The following is a 20,460-nucleotide window of genomic DNA, read 5'->3' on the forward strand; positions in this document are numbered from 1 at the left end:
CGGGTAATAAAATAAAAAAACAGAAACGTGAATTATATAGGCTACAGTACACATAAAACACATTTGTGATAGCATAGTTTTCCCTAAGAGGCTGCAAGTAGGCTTTGTACGCGTGTTCTAACAGAAGTGAAAATAGGACAGTGGATGGTGCTACGACACGTGGCGCAACTGTGTCCGAGTTCGAGACCTGCCTTGGGACAGCCTTTTCAAACCAACATATTTTATTTTAAATGTACATTTATTGATCCGAAAACAATCTTTGCTATTCATTTTCTGTCATTTTATTTATTTTTTTTTTTTTTTAATGAATAATGATAACAACATTGTAAATATTTGCTCTTAACCGATGTTGGGTGACAGTCTTTGTTGATGCTTGAGAAACAGCAGATTGCTCAAGCGTTTGGTTTTGTAACTCACTCATGAAACTGAGATGACTGACAATGATACTATTGGTTATCATTGTCAGTCATCTCAGTTTGATAAAGCAACGAAAGAAAAACAACAAATTTCAAAACTGTTGAGCTGAGTCCAACAAATGAAATTAACTTTACTGACAAATTTCTGTCAAATGAACCAAAAGAACTTAGGTTTGCAAAAAGAACAAGACAAAATCTTGAAGAAGCAGGCCAAAAAGGAGATGTATTTTTTATAGCTAGAAGTGTTAGATGGAAACTAAAGCGAAGGTCTCAAGCCTTATCAGTTATAATGTCTTAGAATTTGCAGAATGTATTGCAGGCTGCAACCAAACTTTTTATCTTATGCTTTGCAGCTTGAGCTCGCTGCAACAGGAAACTGTGGCTATATACATTAAAAAAAAAGTGTAACAGAGGTTTGCCGCACTTTAGGTGAAGACTCTCGCTGTTATGTTGTGCTGTTATTCTGAACTGTGTTATTAAAACGAAACCATTGTATTTGGTGATTCATAAACCTCTCTAAACAAGTATCAGAGTGAATTACTTTTATACATAACCTATTATCAATACCTGTAATTAAATTAATTCCAACGAGCCCGAAGAGCATTGAATCCAACTGAACCCAGCTGGACTCCACCTTGAAATCTCTAATCATCGTGCAACTTTCTCAGTCCAAACAATCAGAAGGTAAGGCCAAAACTTTTGATGCTGAAAAAGGATTGTAGAGATGTGTGTTTGAGAAATTAGTGATTGAAGGGAGTGATAAATACAACAAAATCTGTATCAAACAAATCAGTGCTGGGTGAATATGATTATTATAGCTTTAAAAAGACTTGAAACATTTTTGTTGACTAAATGACAAAAAAATTAAAATAATAATAGCCTAATAACTATGCTAAATAGTAGCCTATTTTTTTATTTTCAAGGTAAAGACTCGGGACAGTAGCCTATATTTGTTTATTCCCTGTGTGATTTTATGTAAAATGAGGAATACAAAATCTTATTCCACTGTTTCCAAAAGTGGTTACGTCTTGATCGGACTAATGGATTTGAAGATATTTGCAAAAGTTTTTTAAGCACTAAATCACAACTTTGCACAAAGGCAAAACCTGGAATGTTTGGTATCATTGGACTCGGCAAGAGTCTAAGAAGATGACTCCCGTAAAATAAGTCAACCACATTGACTTATGACCCAATTGATGACCCATACTGAGATTCCTGCACATGGGCGGTTTATTAAAAGGTAATTGAAGTTCACGCAATCCTACTAATTTGATCCAGGTTTACACAGTCAAGATAATTGCGCTTGCACGCTTTTCTTAGGCAGCCCGAGAGGTCGAAGATGGATCAAATCAATCAAATATGGCAAAAAGCAAATGTTCACTGGTACTGAACAGCACTTGTTATTTGAAACGAATGAAAAAGTGAAATATCTAATAACTAAAAAAGGCAATACTGCGGCAGTAAATAAAACGAGATATATATAAAATATATAAAAATAATGTGTGTGTGTATACACAACTTTCAAGCACCACTGTATGTTTGTCCAAAGGAACATAAAAAACAACAATAACAATAAAACAATAATTGATATTTTATTTTTGTTGGTAATTTGCTTTGAACAGTAATTAGTATTTTGCCAGATTTTTTTGCTGTTTTGTAACAGTTATGAAACTGCTCCAAAATATGTGTGTATATATATATATATATATATATATATATATATATATATATATATATACACACACACAGCTCTGCACATGACATGCAAGAAAAAAAATTCAATCGTGTGCATGATTTGTAAAACCAGGGAAGGAAATAGTAAATTGTGCGCATGATTTAGCCAATTTTTCCTGCATGTCATGTCTGGGGCTCCGTATCAATGAGAAAGTATACACAACCAAAAAGTACCTAATTGCACAAGTGAAAGAGTTTACATCGAGTACACACCCTTTTTATACAGACAACAGAAAATTACTAAACAAAATCTGAATCATGCCAGGACAAGTGTTTTGACATGGTATTCCTGCAAAACGTGACATAATGAAAATGAAACTAAACAAGTGAAATTTACACAACCACAGAAATGTAAGATAATCCAGTTTACATCCTGATAAGGGGATTATTGTGCACATATGTTACATCGGTCTTGTGGGTGTCAGAGCAGATTTCTGAGAGCACACACAGAATGAAGATGTCTTCTTCCCCAACTATTAGATTTGACAGGGAGGGACTTCATAAATTCCTTCATAAATAGACCAGCAATTCAGTCAAAGACTGTTATTCAACCAGACACTCCTAAAGCCCTTGGCACTGTCTGTAAGAATATTCATACTTCTTATTTGTTTATTTATTTACTGCTTTTGTTTACGTCCATATATTACAACGTATGGTAATAATAATAATAATAATAATAATGATTTTTGTCGGCAGATAACTATTGAGATCGTCTGTGAAGTTCAGTCCAGCAGCCGCTACAGATTTCAGGTGAGCTGAATTTACATCAACACTTTCTACAGAGGAATAAACTTACTTGACTTTAATCATTAAATTAAAAAATAATTATTGGCCGTTGAGAACTTTTTTATTCATTAATTACGGTTTGATGAGACAACTGGCATTTTCAGTTGTGAATATTTCCTTACTGAAGCTTGAAATGAGAACATTGGTTTAAATGTTGAATTGGTGCATTTTATTCATAAGTTATATAACGGCATTAAATCAGAAAACACCAAGGCTATGGTTTACAGTTTATGAAGAGAACCTATAAATTAGGAGAGCAGATCTTCAACCAGGTTTCAATGAAGCACAGTGCAGCAGATTTAAAAAGTCCTTGTTTGTGTAGATGAGGAGTAGTTCATCCGTTTTATTAGGAAGAGATCAGAGATTCACTAGATGGATGCACAGTTGGGAAGCCGTGTTTGCAGAGCTTAACCAGTGCGCCCGTGTGCTTCTGTCTGACTGCGTGTTTGAACAGGACTGCTGCCCCTCCAACTAAAACCTTCAACAAAATGTCTGAACCATCAAAAATGTCTGCTGTGTGTTGCTTTATGTTCAATAGTTCATCTCTGGTAAAACTGACAGGAAAAGAATGACTAAACACAGAACAAAAAAACAAAAATAGCAAACGCACTGGAGAGCTCCACGGAGTCGAGCAGTGCCATCTTGCCATAACCAGAATCATCATAGATTGAAAGGATATAATTTATTCCTTTGTTTAACCAAGTAATAAAAAAGTAACGTCAGTGCTATTCCACAAAAGATGAGGTGAGAAATTGTGAATGTACCACAACCTCCAGGCAAGAAGAGCCTGCTGATGAAAATACATATCCTCTCATCAAAGCCCAGTACACACTGTGATTTCAGCAATCTTCACTGTGAGACATGGATCTAATAAACTTGGGTTCGACATGTATGTAGACTGTACATTGATGACACATATTCACTCGTAGGCTACGACACAAGTTTCTATAGAAGAATAAAATGTAATCAGTATGTGTTAGTGGTTACCAAAAAGAGCACGATGAAGCACACTTAAGCAGTTGTGGTTTTTATTTGCGCTGAGAAAAGAGTAAGCGCCGAAAGAGAAAGGAAAAAAGTTTGAGGTTAGAAGTTTTTTTGGCTGATTTCATGTCGCATTTTGATTGGCTGGTCACTGTGAGATGATCATGCTGAATTTCTGACAGTGTCTGAAAACTATCATAGGCTATCTTTGGTTGTAAGACTGTGAAAACATTCATATTTGAACCACTCTCACTGTACGACGAAGGGCCACCAATTAGGAGCCATAATTAAAGAAATCGCCACGATTTTGTGCAGTGTGTCCCAGGCTTTATGTTCACTCCCTAAGAAGTCCCACAGTAGACCCTGAAATCCAATTCAAGCCATTTTTTAATTATATTCAGCATAAACATACATTGCTAGACAAGTAATGAACAATCTAGCTAACATTCGTAATTTACGGCTGAAGTGTTGCACATATATGTAACAAGCAAAGTATTTATCAGAATGTATGTTAAATGTCAGAAGGATATCAGTTCTGCTGCTGTTCAGTGATGAATACATAAAGGAAGAAAATCCTTCATCTTTAGTTAAAAGAACCCTGGGAAATATCCATTTGAAGCTAAATGTTAAAGCTATTATGGGTTTTCTTAATCTGACCAGAAGGACCAGGAAACCTTTCATGCAAAATTTACTTTAACATGTTTTTTGAACATTAGTTTGTGTCTGCAGTACGAGTAAACAACCACCCTTTAATGGTAAAAATGCACCTACTACGTTTTTATAATCACTATAAATCAGAAGCAGCGTCTGAAAACACATTGTTAGTTTTCTCCATACTGTGATGTCACAATAGGGCAAGTCACGCCCACCGCATAAACCCCACCGTGAGTGAGCCACACACAGTCCGCCATATTTATACAATCACCATCTGTATAGTTCATAAATGTGGTTTTATTACTTCTTAAAAATTAAACTAATGACACAGATGTGTCCATGAAAAACACGCGTTTGTTTCAAATGGCAGCACACAACCGTCCGTGATCATGGAGCTCCCTGCAGGCGCTTTTTCTGATTTTTTTTTTTTTTAAAAACATTGTTGTGCTTTACACAATATCCACCAGGTGGTGCAAGGAACAACATCCTGTAGTGAAACACCCAGGCCAGATCAGACTGCTTTACGTTACAATATCACTTTAAAATACAACTCACACAAATACTTAGTAAAAAGGACTTGGAAAATCCATTTACGTTTTCATTATTTGTAAATGCACACTTAATTGCACTTTTTGCAGGCATTCACAATAATATGTAGGCAACTATATAGCCAGTCACGTCAGCATGCTGATTGAATTAACTTTTAGTAATATTAATTAAATTACAACAATCTGAGCGATACAACAGTTGGCCTATTCATGTACATTTTCAAACAATTTTATATTTTGGTTTCATTTGTTTAATTTAAATTCCTCATTTTAAGCTGCCTATTTATACAAAAATCTACAAAAGTAGACACTTGGTTCTGAAGGATGTTCTACTCTTATGACCAAAAACAACTATTTAAGTTCTTACACTATTATGAGAAAATAATCCAAGTGAACGCGCCGGCACGTTAGTCACACACTGATTTGACATGTCAGAATTAAAACCCTATTTCAGAACAATGCCACTCAGCCAGGTGTGCCAAAATACTTATTTATTAATGTTGATATTTCATAAAAAATAATTGCAAAATTCCCTCCTCCTAAAACTGTGGCTGTAGGCTCATTCATCTGTAATATTTTTAGGATTTTTGTGATGGTCATGGATGATCTGCAGCTCTAAATAATTTTTTACCTTTCTTTTGGTTCAAATTGACTAGCTATAGTTTTCCTATTGAAATCACTGATCTATGCAATTGTCATTCATATAGATTAGTGATTGAAATAGACTGTTAGCCTATGTGACTGCTTAATTTGCAAGTGACTTGGACATGTCCCCCTTTCTGAAACATTGTGTGTGTATTTATAACTCAGTCAAACATACAGAAAGCAAAAATAATTAAAGGGTTAGTTCACCCAAAAATGAAAATTCAGTCATTAATTACTCATCCTCATGTTCTACACCCGTAAGACCTTCGTTCATCTTCAGAACACAAATTAAGATATTTGTGATAAAATCTGATGCCTCAGTGAGGCCAGCATCGCCATCAAGTTAATTTACACTTTTAATTCACAGAAAGCTACTAAAGACATATTTAAAACAGGTCATGTGACTACAGTGGTTCAACCTTAATGTTATGAAGCGACGAGAATACTTTTTGTGCTTTGTAAATTGATTTCATTTCGTGAAATTTTTTTCATAACAATCTCTTAATCTTCAGAAGAGACGTGAATTGCGTGGCTCTCTCGCGAGAAGTGAATCAAACGGACGCTCTGCATGTTCCGTGGCTGTTTGCTGCACATGTCACACTTTCAGGTGCACGTGCTTCAGAGTTAATAGCAAACTCTGGATTAAACTGGAGTTGATAAAGAATGTTTATACCAAGCGTTGTGAGATTGTTGAACCTGATCTAAACCAGGTTGGATTTATCTGGATTTGTCAACTCTAAACCTACTTTGAAACCATGCAATAGGCCTCAAGTCATCTGACCATTGCCTGTTTGACTACGAGTTGGATCCTGTTTCTCATTTGTGTTAGATTTGTCTTGTAAATACACTTTTACCAAATTTAGGGATGTAGGTGTTTTGACGCCAGTTTATTTGTACATCATATTCTCTTTGTTTATGGTTAAGGGAGTAAGGGAAGTGAAGTTGTTTTTTTGTTTTCTTTATTTTCATTTGAGCTAATTTAGTTTTTTTAGATAATTTTTTGTTTATTATTTTGGACTCAAAGAAAATAAAGGGATTTTATTTGGCATCTCTCTGGTGTCGAGACTCAGTTCCCTCTTTCTATTACGACTAACCCCTAGCAGTTGTAACAACATCATATGAAGCAGTTGTTTTACATTCCTTTGGTTGAATTTGTGCTGCTCATATGAATTGTGAATGAGAAAGACGCAACTGAAATGATTAAAAAAAAATCACTTTTACCTCATTTAATAATCACATTCCACTTTGCGAGTAAAGTGACCAAAAAAAAAAAACAATGTGCAATGTATGTTCAGTGTTGCTATGTGCTGTATCATGTAACACAATATCCTGTGTACCACAGTTTTGTTTCTTTAAATATTTAATTTTAACCTATTGTTACATTTACCTTACAGCATCAAAAATGAGTAATTCAGCACAAAACATCAGCAGATCAACAGCAAGAGCAGGTGAGCACCTATTTCTAGAACAATGACTAAGAGGTATTTTGTGATTCACATTCACATATCTAAACTAAAGTCTCAAAATCTAAAGCCTTTAAAAAAGAAAGAAAGAAAAAAAAGCTGTGGTTTAGTAAAAGCAAAAGATTTCTCTCGAAAACCTACTAATTTCATTATAACTTTTTTTTTTTACTGCCACAAGTTTCTACCTGCTATTTTTTTTTTTAACTGTGCACTTCATTCAATGAAAGCCAGGACTGTCAATGAATTTACAAAATTTCATAATTCTAAATTTTTAATTGAGCATTGCACACCCTGAAGACCCTGAAGTTAGCTAACATCATGTATTTATTTAGGCAGAAACAATGATCTCATTAAAGCAATAATTGCTAATTGTGATCATAATGAATACATTATAAAGAAAATCTGGCAGTTGTGTATGTTGATTCAGAGTTGGTGTTATCTGAAAAGGCATCATCGCAAAAAAAAACAGCAGCTACGCTAATTATTTCCATTTGCTATTGTTTATAACATTTCAAACAGAAGATAATTGTGCTTTCTAATCACTCTCGTGCTATTTTGCTGTCATAGACCAACACGTAAGTGCAGCACCACAAAACTATTATCACAAGGACCCACATAACCATTATTGTCTGGTCCAGCTCCGGATCACACAACTAGTTACTCTTGGCCCACATACAATCAATGAATCATAACTGGCCCAAATCCCAGCCAAATAATAACCCATAACCAGCCCTAAACTTTCAACTTAAATTTGATTAACAATTCAACATTTTAGAATCATTGATTTGTAGCGTTCCAAGAACATAAAAATGTCCCGTTTCCTTAATGCTAACATAATGTTATTTAAAGGTTAGTATGACGTTCCTGAAACATCAAAAAAGCACTGAAATAAGAACACAAACTACAACAGCCTTCAGCCACAGACTTAGATGAAATCAAATGAAGATAAAACAAGACATTAAATCTCTGAAGATATCAGCAGATGAGGATTAAACAACTCAAACAGCATTACCAGCTTCACTTATAACTAACCAGATTGACTTTATTTTTATTTAAGTCACTGATTCATTGATTTAAGTCACTGATTCACTGATTCATTGATCTCATCTAGAGAGTACTCCCATATCAAATGTGTTGTAATATTATTATACTTTAATACGTTGCCATCACTGCAATATCACAGCAATAGATTAAGCAGTGTTTGAGCAATCAGATATAATGGAAAATTTATTATGAAAAATGCAACAGAATCACAGTGTCATTATAGTCAAAAATATAAAATTAATAATGTACTACAAAGATTATTAGCAAAAAACACTTGCATCGCACATGGCGTCACACTGCACAGGGTGTATGACAGGGCCCTTTGTGTCTTTTATTTTCAGTTGATTTTAACAAATGCTCAATCATCACTTATTTTATATATGTGATATTAAGAGTGGCTCAGTGGGAAACACTGTCACCTCACAGAAAGAAGGTCTCTTGTTCGAGTCCCAGCTGATTCCCTCACAATCTAATGTACATTTTTAATGTAATTTCCTGCTTCTGTTCTGCCATATTGTACAGCTGTGTATTTGCAAAATAAATAAAAATTAAACAAGCATTCAGTAATCAGTAGTACTATAATGCAAATCATTTTATGTAAATCATTTTGTGAGAAATATTTGTGAATCTTGCTGATGGTAATTTCCAAACTAAATCTTGATTATAGAGGTGTTAAAAAAACATGAATACACCATAATAAAAGAACTTGGACAAGGGATTTCAGGAAGAGCGTTTCTGGTGAAGAATCCAGATGAAGATTCCCTTGTGGTCAAAGAGATCAACTACAGAGATGTAAGTACAATCAAGAATTTTCTGAAGGATTGAACATTTTATTAGGATCCTAGATACACATCACATTAAACTGATGAAATTTGTTCTTCACAGAATAAGAATTTTAATCTAGAGGCAGCCAAAAATGAAATTGACATCCTGAAGAATCTGCACCATGGATATATTGTTGGATACGAGGGCTCATTTGAAGGTGTGTCTGTTTAAATTTTAGAAAGACGGGTATGACAATGTACCCTTAGTCTGAGAGTAAATGAATCCTTTTTTTTTTAATCTTTTTTTTTTTTTAGAAAGTGTGAAACCTTTTCATGAATAGAGCGTCTATTTATGCATTAAATGCAAATTGCCCACCTTGTTGGCAGAGGCTATTTACATAAACTCTACCCACCAATGTCAGGTTGAGTCAGACAAAATTACAAAAGAAACCCTTCTGATAACAGCAGCAGTAGGATGTGTGGCAGTAACTTTTGATATGATCAACCAGAGTTCGAATCCGCCTTTTCCCCAACTTGTTCTTCTCTCTTTTAATAAATATTATAATTTACACTCAATGTTATTATTACATACTGTTTTATAATGTACTAAACTCTCAGGAAAAAAAGGTACAAAACCTTTTCAAAAGGTACTAATATGTATTATTTAGGCACTAATATGCACACTCTATGTACTTATGTGTACTTTAAGGTACTAATATAGACTCTAAATAAGGTACAAAAGTATACCTTTCCCAGATAGCAACATAGTGTCGGCCCAGATCCGGCCCACATCTGGCACATGTGGAATACTGATCTGGCCCACATGCGGTGTGGAATGATGGCACTTGGACGAACCGCTCTTGTTTGCCAGATCTGGGCCAAAAGAAGCCATAGCAATGTCATCCAAGAGCAAAAAAATAAACAAGAACTGGACCTTATCTAAGGCACAAAATCTTTATATATTATTTATAGTCATCTCCGCATTAACAAGCCTGTTAACAAGCAGAATCACTGCAGGAAAGAAGAGAACAGAAGAAAAAAGATGAGCAGAATCTCAAGAACTACAACTGACTTCGAGCTACAGGCTTAGATGAAATCATATGAAGATAAAATACATTAAATCTCTGAAGATCTCAGCAGAGGAGGATTAACTCCAGGAATAACTCCAAAAACAGCATTACCAGCTTCACTTATAACTAACCAGACTGACTTTATTTCTGTTACATGTCTATTGAAGTTCTTATTAATAATAGTTTGGTTTGTACTCATCGTTGTGGTGATCAGTGACTTTTTTTATGTAGATAGAGAATCTGGGTTCTTTTACATTGTGTCGGAGTACTGTGCAGGAGGAGATCTTTTCAAGAAGATGCAAACAAATAGAGGGTATTTTGAAGAACAACAGGTGAGTGTCTTACAGTATATACACCATGTACTCTGGGCAAATGTGCAATCAATCTAGTTCAAAGTTCAAAGCCTTTATTATCATATGCACTGTTCCCCGTACAATGAAATTCTTACTTTGCTTTTCTGCCTGAAAGCCATTAAAAAAAGGGCAAAAATATAGATAAATAAGTAGAAAAACCAACAGACATATAAATTACAAATATACAAACAATACAATATTCTTCAAGCGTCTGTGCAAGTTGTGTGGCTGGGTGATGACAGGGTTAATAAGTGTTTGACCCATTTAATATCCTGATAGCTGCTGGATAAAAACTGTTCCTTAGTCTGGATGTCCTGCATGTTAAACTCCTGTACCTCTTGCCAGAGGACAGTTTGTGTTGTGGGTGAGTAGAGTCTTAAAAAATGGAAATGGCTCTTCTGTGAACTCTCCGGTGGTAGATGTTCTGCAGGGAGGGAAGTGATGTTTTAATGATCCTCTCAGCAGTCTTTACCACTCTCTGCAAGCATTTGCGTTCCATCTCTGTGGTGTTACCATACAACACTGTGATATAGTTGGTCAAGGTACTCTCAATGACGCTGCTGAGGATCTTTGGTGCCATGCCGAATTTCCTCAGCCTTCTGAGAAATACATCCGCTGTTGTGCTTTCTTGACCAGCTGGATGGTGTTATGTGACCAAGTGAGGTCGTCACTGATGTAAGAAGATGCCCAGGAATTTAAACAACCCTCTCCACCTCATGCCCATCGATGATCAGCGGCTGATGAGTTCTCCTCTCCTTCCTCATGTCTATGATTATCTCCTTGGTTTTGTCTGTTGAGAGTGAGATTGTTTTCCTCACACCAGTTCACTAGACTCGTTACCTCACTCCTGTACACTGTTTCGTCGTTTTATTTTGTATTCTGACAGACTGCGGCCTGTTGGTGAGGAAATCTAACAGCCAATTGCAAAGTGTTGAGTTCAATCCAAGTTATAACAGTTTATCTGTGAGTTTATAGGGTTAACTGTGTCAAAAGCAGAACTGTAATTGATGAAAAGCATCCTAGTATAAGTGTTTTTGTTTTCAAGGTGTGAGAGGGTTATATGAAGGGCTGCTGAGATAGCGTCCGAGGTAGATCTGTTTGAGCGGTAGGCGTACTGTAAAGGATCCAGCGTTTCCGATACACTGCTCTGAATGTGGGTCAGAACCACTGTCTCAAAACACTTCATAATGATTGGAGTGAGTGCAACTGGTCTGTACGCATTCAGACAGCTCTTTTTGGGAACTGGGATAATAGTGGTAATTTTAAAACAAGTGGGGACCATGGCCTTTGAGAATGACAGGTTAAATGCCCCAATATACTTCAAATTAAGTTCTTTTTCGTTCTTCGTTTAGGAATAAAACGAAGTTCGAAATACGTGAGCAGCGATATACTGTAATCGAACGCCTGACACCGCCCACACTGCTGAGAGCAATGGTTAGATGAATATGTAAATAAGTGCTGTACACTTTCTTCTCAGTAACAAAATAAACACAACAAAAATGAGAAAACTGCGAGCATTTTTATAGAAAGCATAAGAAAAGCGTCTGATCATAATAACATTGGTATGTTAACACAAGCTCTGCAAATTAGCACTCCAGTCACGTCACATTCATTTATATAGCACTTTATTCAATAGATTGCTTAAAAGCAAGCAGCTTTACAGTATCAAACATGAAAAACAGTGTCAGTGCCTCATTTCATCAGACACAACTTGATTTTGTACTATAAGGCAGCTATCCAAGGCAGAGCCTCGGTGCACACCTCCTATTACAGCCGTAGAGGAAATCAACTGAAGATAAAAGACATTAAATCTCTCAAGATCTGATTAAACAACTCCACAAACAGCATTACCAGCTTCACGTATTACTAACCAGACTGACTTTTTTTCTGTCAGATGTCTACAGAAGTTCTTACTGAGAATTAACAGGGATTTAACTGTTTCAATTGAAGTCACCATAATGGTGATTAGTGTTTCCAATAGTTGGGCTCAACACATTAACTAAATCATTCCATGCTGCCTGTGCCAGATGAGGGCTGAATTTATGGGTACTGTAAAACATGAAAACATTTTTATGGTAGACTAGTGGTAAAGGTATCACTGAAAATTAAATCAAATACAATGTATGGAGTAAATTAGAATCTACAGTGCTTTCTCATATCATCTGTGTGCAGATCCTTGACTGGTTAGTACAGATTTGTCTGGCTCTGCAGTATCTTCATAACAACAATGTTCTCCACAGAGATATAAAACCTCAGGTACACACTGACAAAGTTCAAAAATAATTCATCAACATGCAAGCCAAATGTGATGATTTATGTGTTCATGTGATGATTTATGAATTTCCTGTTGTTATTCTAGAATGTTTTTCTAACTGAGGATGGTTACATCAATCTAGGAGATTTTGGATGCTCAAAAGTGCTGCAAAGGTTAAATAAACTGGAAATTTGAATTTTTTAATGGATTTTATCAGTTCTTTTAGGTTTAAATTAATTTGAATGTAATGTTTGATTTTTCAGTGCTGATCAATATGCAACATCACTTGTGGGAGCAGAGCTCTATACCAGCCCAGAAATCTTTCAAAACAGACACAATTCCAAAAGGTATGCTTTCTGTTAAAGATGTGGTAACACATACATTGAAAGTTTGGGTATTCAGATGAAGGTTTAAATAATTCAACACAATTTACTGCATTAAATAAGTAACTAACTAAATAAATTGTACCGACAATGTATAGTGACATATGGTCATTGGGATGGTTGCTCCATGATCTCTGCATGCTGGATGTGTGGGTGAGTATACTCTTCTCTTCTCAAAAAGAAAAAAAAAATTCTATAAATCGCTTCACCAATGTGTCTTGGGCCATAGGGAAAAGACCCTGGACAAATGGCCCATTCATAACAGTGCATTAAAGGATTAGTTCAGTTTATAATGAAAATTACCCCATGATTTACTCACCCTTAAGCCATCCTAGGTGTATATGACTATCTTCTTTCTGATGAATACAATTGGAGTTATATTAATAATCACTCTGATGCTCCTAAACTTTATATTGGCAGTGCACTGGAAACCACCTGTTTGAAACTCAAGAAAGTGCATCCATCCATCATAAACGTACTTCACACGGCTCTGGGGGGTTAATAAAGCCCTTCTGAAGCCAAAAGATATGTGTTTGTGTAAGAAAAATATCCATATTTAACAAGTTATGAAGCAAAATATCTAGCTTCTGCCTCTCGCAGTTCAAAAAGCTTACGCTACATCCCACACCTTCCCTATTCAACTTTAGGAAAAAACTTAACTGACGCGACGCCAGTTCCGTTTTTTTTCGTAAGTTGAATACAGAATGCGGTCTTGTGGAGGCCTAGATATTTTACTTTATAACTTGTTAAATATGGAAATATGGGCCCCTGAGGGCTGTTTCATAAAACAAGATTAGAAAACAAGCCAGGCTTATTTTAGTTAGTCAGACTTATTGTCAGCAAATTCTGTTTCATAAAACAAACTTAATTAGTTCAAACTCAGTTACTCTTGCAGCTTATGCTGGGAAACTAACCCAGGGTGGCCGCGGGTTTTTAAAAAGTCTTAAAATGTCTTAAATTCAGATTCGATAGGCCTTAAATATTTTTCATCGCATTACCGCAAAAATTTCTATAGTCTGACAGACCCAATGACTGATCATTGGACAGATTTTTTTTCTCGCGCAGCGCCATCTGCAGGACAAAGCTCAGCCAAGATGTAGGAATATCCGTTCATACGCGACATATGAACGGTCCCTAAAAGAGTTCTGAAACGTGTTACTCACCCGGTAACTTTTTTATGAATGGTGGTGAGAATTTAATATAAAATTTGCAACGTCTGGGATGCAATTATATAAATAATAGTCTGACGCGTTTAAATTTGCATTAGGGAACGCAACATTCGTCATTAGAATCGTTTATAATTCTGTATTTTACAAAGAGAAGTCAGTGTCTCATGATTCTTCAGAAATGCTGATTTGCTGCTCAAGAAACATTCACTATTTATATTATCAATGTTAAAATGCAGTTTTTGCTGCTTAACATTTTTGTGGAAACAATGATACAAAATGTAAACATTTGTGGTAAGATTTAAAAAAGAAAAATTAATACTTTAATTCGTCATACATTAAAGTGATAAAGTGAGTGAAGAGTGAAGACATTTAAAATGTTACAAAATATTTCTATTTAATAAGCGCTTTAATAAATGTAAAATATTTGATAAATACATGTAATATAATTTCAAATAAATGCTGTTCATTGAAATTTCTATTTTTCAAAGAAAACTAAAAACTAAAATGTATCACCATTTCCACAAAAATATGAAGCATCACAACTGTTCAGATCAACTGTTCAATCAGAAATGTAAATGTAAGTGTGTGTGTGTATATATATATATATATATATATATATATATATATATATATTTTTTTTTTTTTTTTTTTTTTTTTTCCATCGCAGGTTTGGTCTTAAATTTCATGTAAGGTGGTATTAAAAAGGTCTTAAAAAGACTTAAATTGAACTTGTTCTTATCTGTAGACACCCTGTAACCTGGTCCGGGGCAGGCTAACTGTCAGGCTAAGCTGAGCTCCTCTCACACTGACCAATAGAAACACAATGATATTACAGCTGACTCTCACATACAATTATTTGACTTTATTACCCCTATTAGTCCAGTGTGTATATATAATATACACACACACATTTACTAAATAAACTTAAATGAAAAATAAATTGGTGTAAGTTTAAGGCAATTTTTTATTAAAAGGTAAGTATGATGAACCAAAACATTTAAAGAGAAGTAATTTCTTAAAAATTAAGTGTTATATAGCCCACTGAATCATTTCCAGACTTAATACTGACAAAAATGGAGCCACTTGGGAGAGAACTGTCAGACTTATTTCTTAGCACAAAAGAGGAAAGTGGTACAAGAGGATTACCAAATCATTGTTTTAAGTGTGAAAAAATTGCAAAAGTAACACAGAATTTCAAAATCAATAGACCTGTGACAAGACCCTGAAACAATCAGGCTTTCTTTTTTAAGCTTTCATTTAGTGATGAGGGATTTTTCTGCTAGACAAAGAGCAGGAGAAATACCAAGCAAGTGTTTCAGAGCCAGCAAAAGCTATGAAAAGAGTGACAGAGTAAGATGCAGCCTGCAGAAGTGTATGGTTGTGAACTACCCACTGAATTCAAAGCACAATAAAGTCAGCTAGCCTTTTCCAAGGCCCATATTTATATATATATAGCATTTTTAACACCCTGCTGGTAGTTCCCATATGAACACCAAGCGCTGTTAATTTAACACTGGGAATTCACTGTGTACATTTTCAAATTTCATTACTTAGTATGATTTCTAAGCTGTTTTCTTCATGGGAATATATTTGGTATGAAATCCATTTGACTGTGTGCAAAAATAAAAAGGTAGTTTTTAAGGTAGCTTTGAGGTAGATTTCATCGCTTCAGTTCTTAAAGATTAAGTCATAAAAATATTGGTCTTTTTTAGTAAAAATTACTTTTGCATAGGATCTAAAGGTTAATCAGTCTTTTAATTATTTTTCCTTTATCTGACAGTCAAACATCCTACAGCGTCGCTGTGTTCATGCCAATAGCTTGAGTGGAACCAAACCTGAAATCTCAAATAGATACTCAGATGATCTACAGAAATTAATCAAAGAAATGCTCAGCTGTGACCCTCATGACAGACCTTCAGCTGATGAGATTCTAGCAAAACCATTCCTGAACATTGCAGTGATTAGAAATAAGGGAATTCCAGATGCTCTGCAACAAAGCTTGATGAAATCCATCAGGACCTTTAATAAGGCCTACAACAAACACTTTAAAAACTTTGAGACCTCAGTTATGGAGTGGAAAAGAACAACAGATTCACTAGAGTCAATACATTATAAAGCCACAGCAGGCAGTCTGTCAGGAGCAGTGATCGGAGCAGCTGGAGGAATCACTGCATTGGTTGGTGCAGTTCTGGCACCGTTCACATTTGGAGCATCACTGATTGTAGCGGGTGTTGGTGTTGGTGTTGGAGTAGCAGGTGGTGCAACAGGTGCTGCGTCCAACATTACCAATTCAGTAAAACAAAAATCACTCCGTGAGAGTTTTGAAAAAATTCAGCAGGACTACAAAACTGCAAGTGAACCAATTCTCAATTCCCTGAGAGCACTGAGAAAGTTACTGAGAAAAATTACAAAGTTCCGTGATTTTGTCCCCAACACCAATTTGAATAATGCACAAATAGCATGGAGAATAGGCAGAACCACAGTAGCAGGCATCACAGAATTGGTGACTCTTGGAATGTTGGCAAGTTTCGGCAGAATTGCTGTCCAGGCTGCTGGTGTTGGACGAGCAGTGGCAGCAGCGTCAGGTGTGTTGAGTTCAGTCTTAGTCATTGCTGACGTCGCCTTCATAGTCAGAGATTCCCGAGAGATTCACCAGATGAGACAGCAGTGGAGAACAGATGATCCAGAAAAGGTCACATCCCCTGTACTCAAGGCCATTGCTCAGATGAGGAAAGCACATAAAGAGCTTTGCAATGTCTTGGAAGTAATTAAAGAAACAAGAGAGGAACTAAAAAAAGAAGTGGCCGAATGTGATTTAGAAAATGATTTAGAGAGATTAAACATTTAAACAAAACTAATCAGAGACTCAGGCAACATCCTGCTGATTCATATGCGATCTTAAACGGATAGTTCACCCAAAATCATCATAAACCTTGGAGGACTAAGGATATGTTTAAATATATCTCCGATTATGTTCATCAGAAAGAAGATAGTCATATACACCTAGGATGGCTTGAGGGTGAATAAATCAAGGGATAATTGTCATTTTTGGGTGAACTATCCCTTTAAGTGGAAAAAAAAAAGATTTCTACAGAAAATTATTTAAATGTTACATAAGAGTCAAACAATAGAATAGATGCATGATGTATGAAGTCAGACTTTTGCAATCATTCTATTTTGTAAGCTGTACTATTATCTATTATATACAAGACAATGGGTCTGATTCTCTAATAATTGCATGGATTAATTCTATTTATGTACATAGGAGAACTTCTCACAAAAAAGTCTGTGCATACATACATGATTTTGTTCTAATGTTAATTAATTTTGTATTTCTGAATATTTCTGAATGAGTGACAGCACACCTGAGATTAGTTGCATGAGGACACCAATATCATCTCCATAAAGGCTTTCCTTTACAGCCTTTCATCACTCTCAGCAAACATACAATAAAATTAATTCTGAACCACAATAAACACCTTCTAATACAGACACAGATTACACATGAATTGTTTATGGAAAAATTTTGTACATAGATTTCACACAATATTCTTGTGTACGGTGAAACTAATGTTTGAGACCCAATGTTTTCTATAGCCAGGTTTCCATCAAAGGATTTTTTTTTTTTTTTTTTTGTGAAAATTTTTTAGTGCTTTTCCCCTTTATTTTTACCGCATAAAATATATATTGATAGTTCAAATGTCGCGAAAATGAGTTTGGAAACAAACTCTGTCAAGAAAAGGGGCTTTAATGCAAATAAATGTGGTGTCACATGACTGAATTAGCCTATATGTGGCAGGCAACATCTAGGGGGTGTGGTTCGTATGTGCCGTCTTTTGGATCTTTGACATGGGTATGAGTCTAAAGTGTTTTAATAGGTGGTGTTTGTCTTGATATAATTAATAAAGTTATCTTGTTGCTCTTGTTGTATTTGAGGTTTTTTTTTGTTTTGTTTTTTGGTTTGAATGTTTGGTTTTGGGTATATTGTCTAGTCCGCCTGGGTATTTGAATCGGTAATTGTGCAGAAAAGAATGGGAACGGCCCTTTGGGGGACTAGTTTTTTTTTTTTTTTTTTTTCATTTTTTGTTCTCTTTGTATTTTGTTTGTTTCCCCCATTGTTTATATATACTTTGCAAGGACACCATAAGCTTAGTGTTTAAGCAGAGTTGAGCTATTTTTGCATATAATTTACTTTTGATGCATTGTGTGAATCGCGAGGTTTATTTTTGTATTGTGAATTTTTTTTTTTTTTGTGTGTGGTTTGATGCTCAACTCTTGCTTGTTAACTTGTGTGTAAGGTGTAATAAACTCTGTAAAGCCATCAATAAATCTTGGGGATTTATTTAAACGAACCTGAGTTGTGTTGATGTTTATTTAAAGGTGGACCTTGTTACATATACATAGGCTACTACAACGTCCGCGCATTCTTGTGTGACTCCCGTTAAAGCACTGTTTCTCCGTAGTTCAAAGGTGAATCAAGAATGAGGAAAATACTGTCTTGAAAATCTCTGCAGCTCGACAAAAATAAGCGGGGTTTCTGTCAAATTAAGGAAGACTGTTGGAGTTTTCAATGCTGACAAAAAGAAAGGTAAAATAAAATACAAAACTTCTGTATCTGAATAAATAAAAGTGCTGTCATAAAATTGTGAGTCTGTTTCAATTTAATGATCAGAAATGGTTCTAGGCTACATGACAAAAATCACAAACATGATGCTTGTAAATAAAATATAAGTACAACTTATTAATATACATGCTCCATCTGTCTCTGAAAAAATCAACAGCGATTTGATGTTTTTGATGGGTTTGAGGTTGTTGAATTCTGAAACCAGAACAAATAACTTTTTTTGCTTTGAATGCATTCTCAGCCGCGTCCAACCATGACTGGCTTGACTGCATGTTCACGCCGTTAAAGACTGCTGCAATAAGCAAAGACTGAATATTTCACTGTATCAGTGTTTTTATGGACCCTAAAAATGTTTGCATACCGGACAAATGAGCTGCTCTGTGTCCAAACCTGCGCTTCATCAAATAAAGGCAGTAAAGTCCTGTAAGACGAGCTGCTCCACTTCACAGTTGTCTTCTTATATTTTCTATTTAATAACATTATGTGTGAAAATACGCAGTACTGACTAATTTCAATTGTCTCATTACTCTGTACATTTTACAAATATCTGGGATGCAAAAGATACAAATTTGCGATATAGGAAAAATTAAGTACGGAAACGGCTTAAGGGCAGATTTTTTTTTTAGCGATTAAACAAAATTTACACGACTGCATTTTTTTTTAGGAGTGATGTCATCACGCGCATAATTTTATTGGTAAAAGGCCAACTGGATGGAAACAGCCTGCAGACAGCAAATTTCGCAAATATTTTATTGTGCATATTTGATTTGTCTATAACAAAACAGCACAAAAACTGGATGAAAACTTGGCTTATAACACGGTTTGTTTATGGTTAAAGCTATAGTTCACCCAAAAATGAAAATATGTTTATCTGCTTACCCCCAGGGCATCCAAGATGTAGGTGACTTTGTTTCTTCAGTAGAACACAAATGATGATTTTTAACTATAACCGTCGCGGTCTGTCATTCGTATAATGCATGTCAATGGTAACTCCATCTATAAGAGTCAAAAAAACATGCACAGACAAATCCAAATTAAACCCTGCAGCTCGTGACGACACATTGATGTCCTAAGACACGAAACGATCAGTTTGTGTGAGAAACTGAACCGTATTTATATCACTTTTTACCTCTAATACACCACTATGTCCAACTGCCTTGCACATCTGTCTGGATTTGTCTGTGCTTGTTTTTTTGACTCTTATAGATGGAGTTACCATTGACAAGCATTATACAACTGACAGTCGACAGTACTGTATTACTTGACTGTATTCTTAATTGTTCTTAAATTAATCCTGACACAGCATGATTTACAAATAATGAGACAAATTTTATTTGTTTCACTATATTAGAGATTTAATGTAAAATGCATCTTTAATAAACATGAAGTAAACCACAAAAGGAGTATGTTGTATTTGCAAATGAATGAATGAATTGATGTAAAAATTAAGTAGTAACCTACATCAACTGAAGGGAAACATGGGAAACCTTGGTCACAAAGTGTTAGGTGATGATCCGAGATCTGTGCGTCAAATTCCTCAACTTTTCCTCTGTGTTTGGTCCCTTAATGAAG

General features: G+C 35.3%; 1 protein-coding gene across 2 annotated transcripts; it reads left to right on the forward strand.

Moving 5' to 3' along the window:
- Positions 1-862: 862 nt before the first annotated feature.
- LOC127511109 (uncharacterized) lies at positions 863-18,616 on the forward strand. Of its 2 annotated transcripts, none has more exons than XM_051891632.1 (11): positions 863-1,100; positions 2,847-2,900; positions 7,159-7,212; positions 8,939-9,063; positions 9,157-9,253; positions 10,337-10,437; positions 12,631-12,714; positions 12,818-12,885; positions 12,976-13,059; positions 13,194-13,248; positions 16,045-18,616. In XM_051891632.1, exons 3-11 carry the CDS (start codon positions 7,167-7,169, stop codon positions 17,110-17,112), a joined length of 1,728 nt encoding a protein of 575 aa, XP_051747592.1. In that variant the 5' UTR covers positions 863-1,100; positions 2,847-2,900; positions 7,159-7,166; the 3' UTR covers positions 17,113-18,616. The 2 variants fall into 2 exon arrangements, with proteins under 2 accessions (XP_051747592.1, XP_051747593.1); XM_051891633.1 differs by lacking the exon at positions 863-1,100 and adding an exon at positions 2,337-2,732.
- Positions 18,617-20,460: the final 1,844 nt, after the last annotated feature.

The sequence above is a fragment of the Ctenopharyngodon idella genome, chromosome 4 (genome assembly GCF_019924925.1).
Source record: "Ctenopharyngodon idella isolate HZGC_01 chromosome 4, HZGC01, whole genome shotgun sequence".
Lineage (NCBI taxonomy): Eukaryota > Metazoa > Chordata > Actinopteri > Cypriniformes > Xenocyprididae > Ctenopharyngodon > Ctenopharyngodon idella.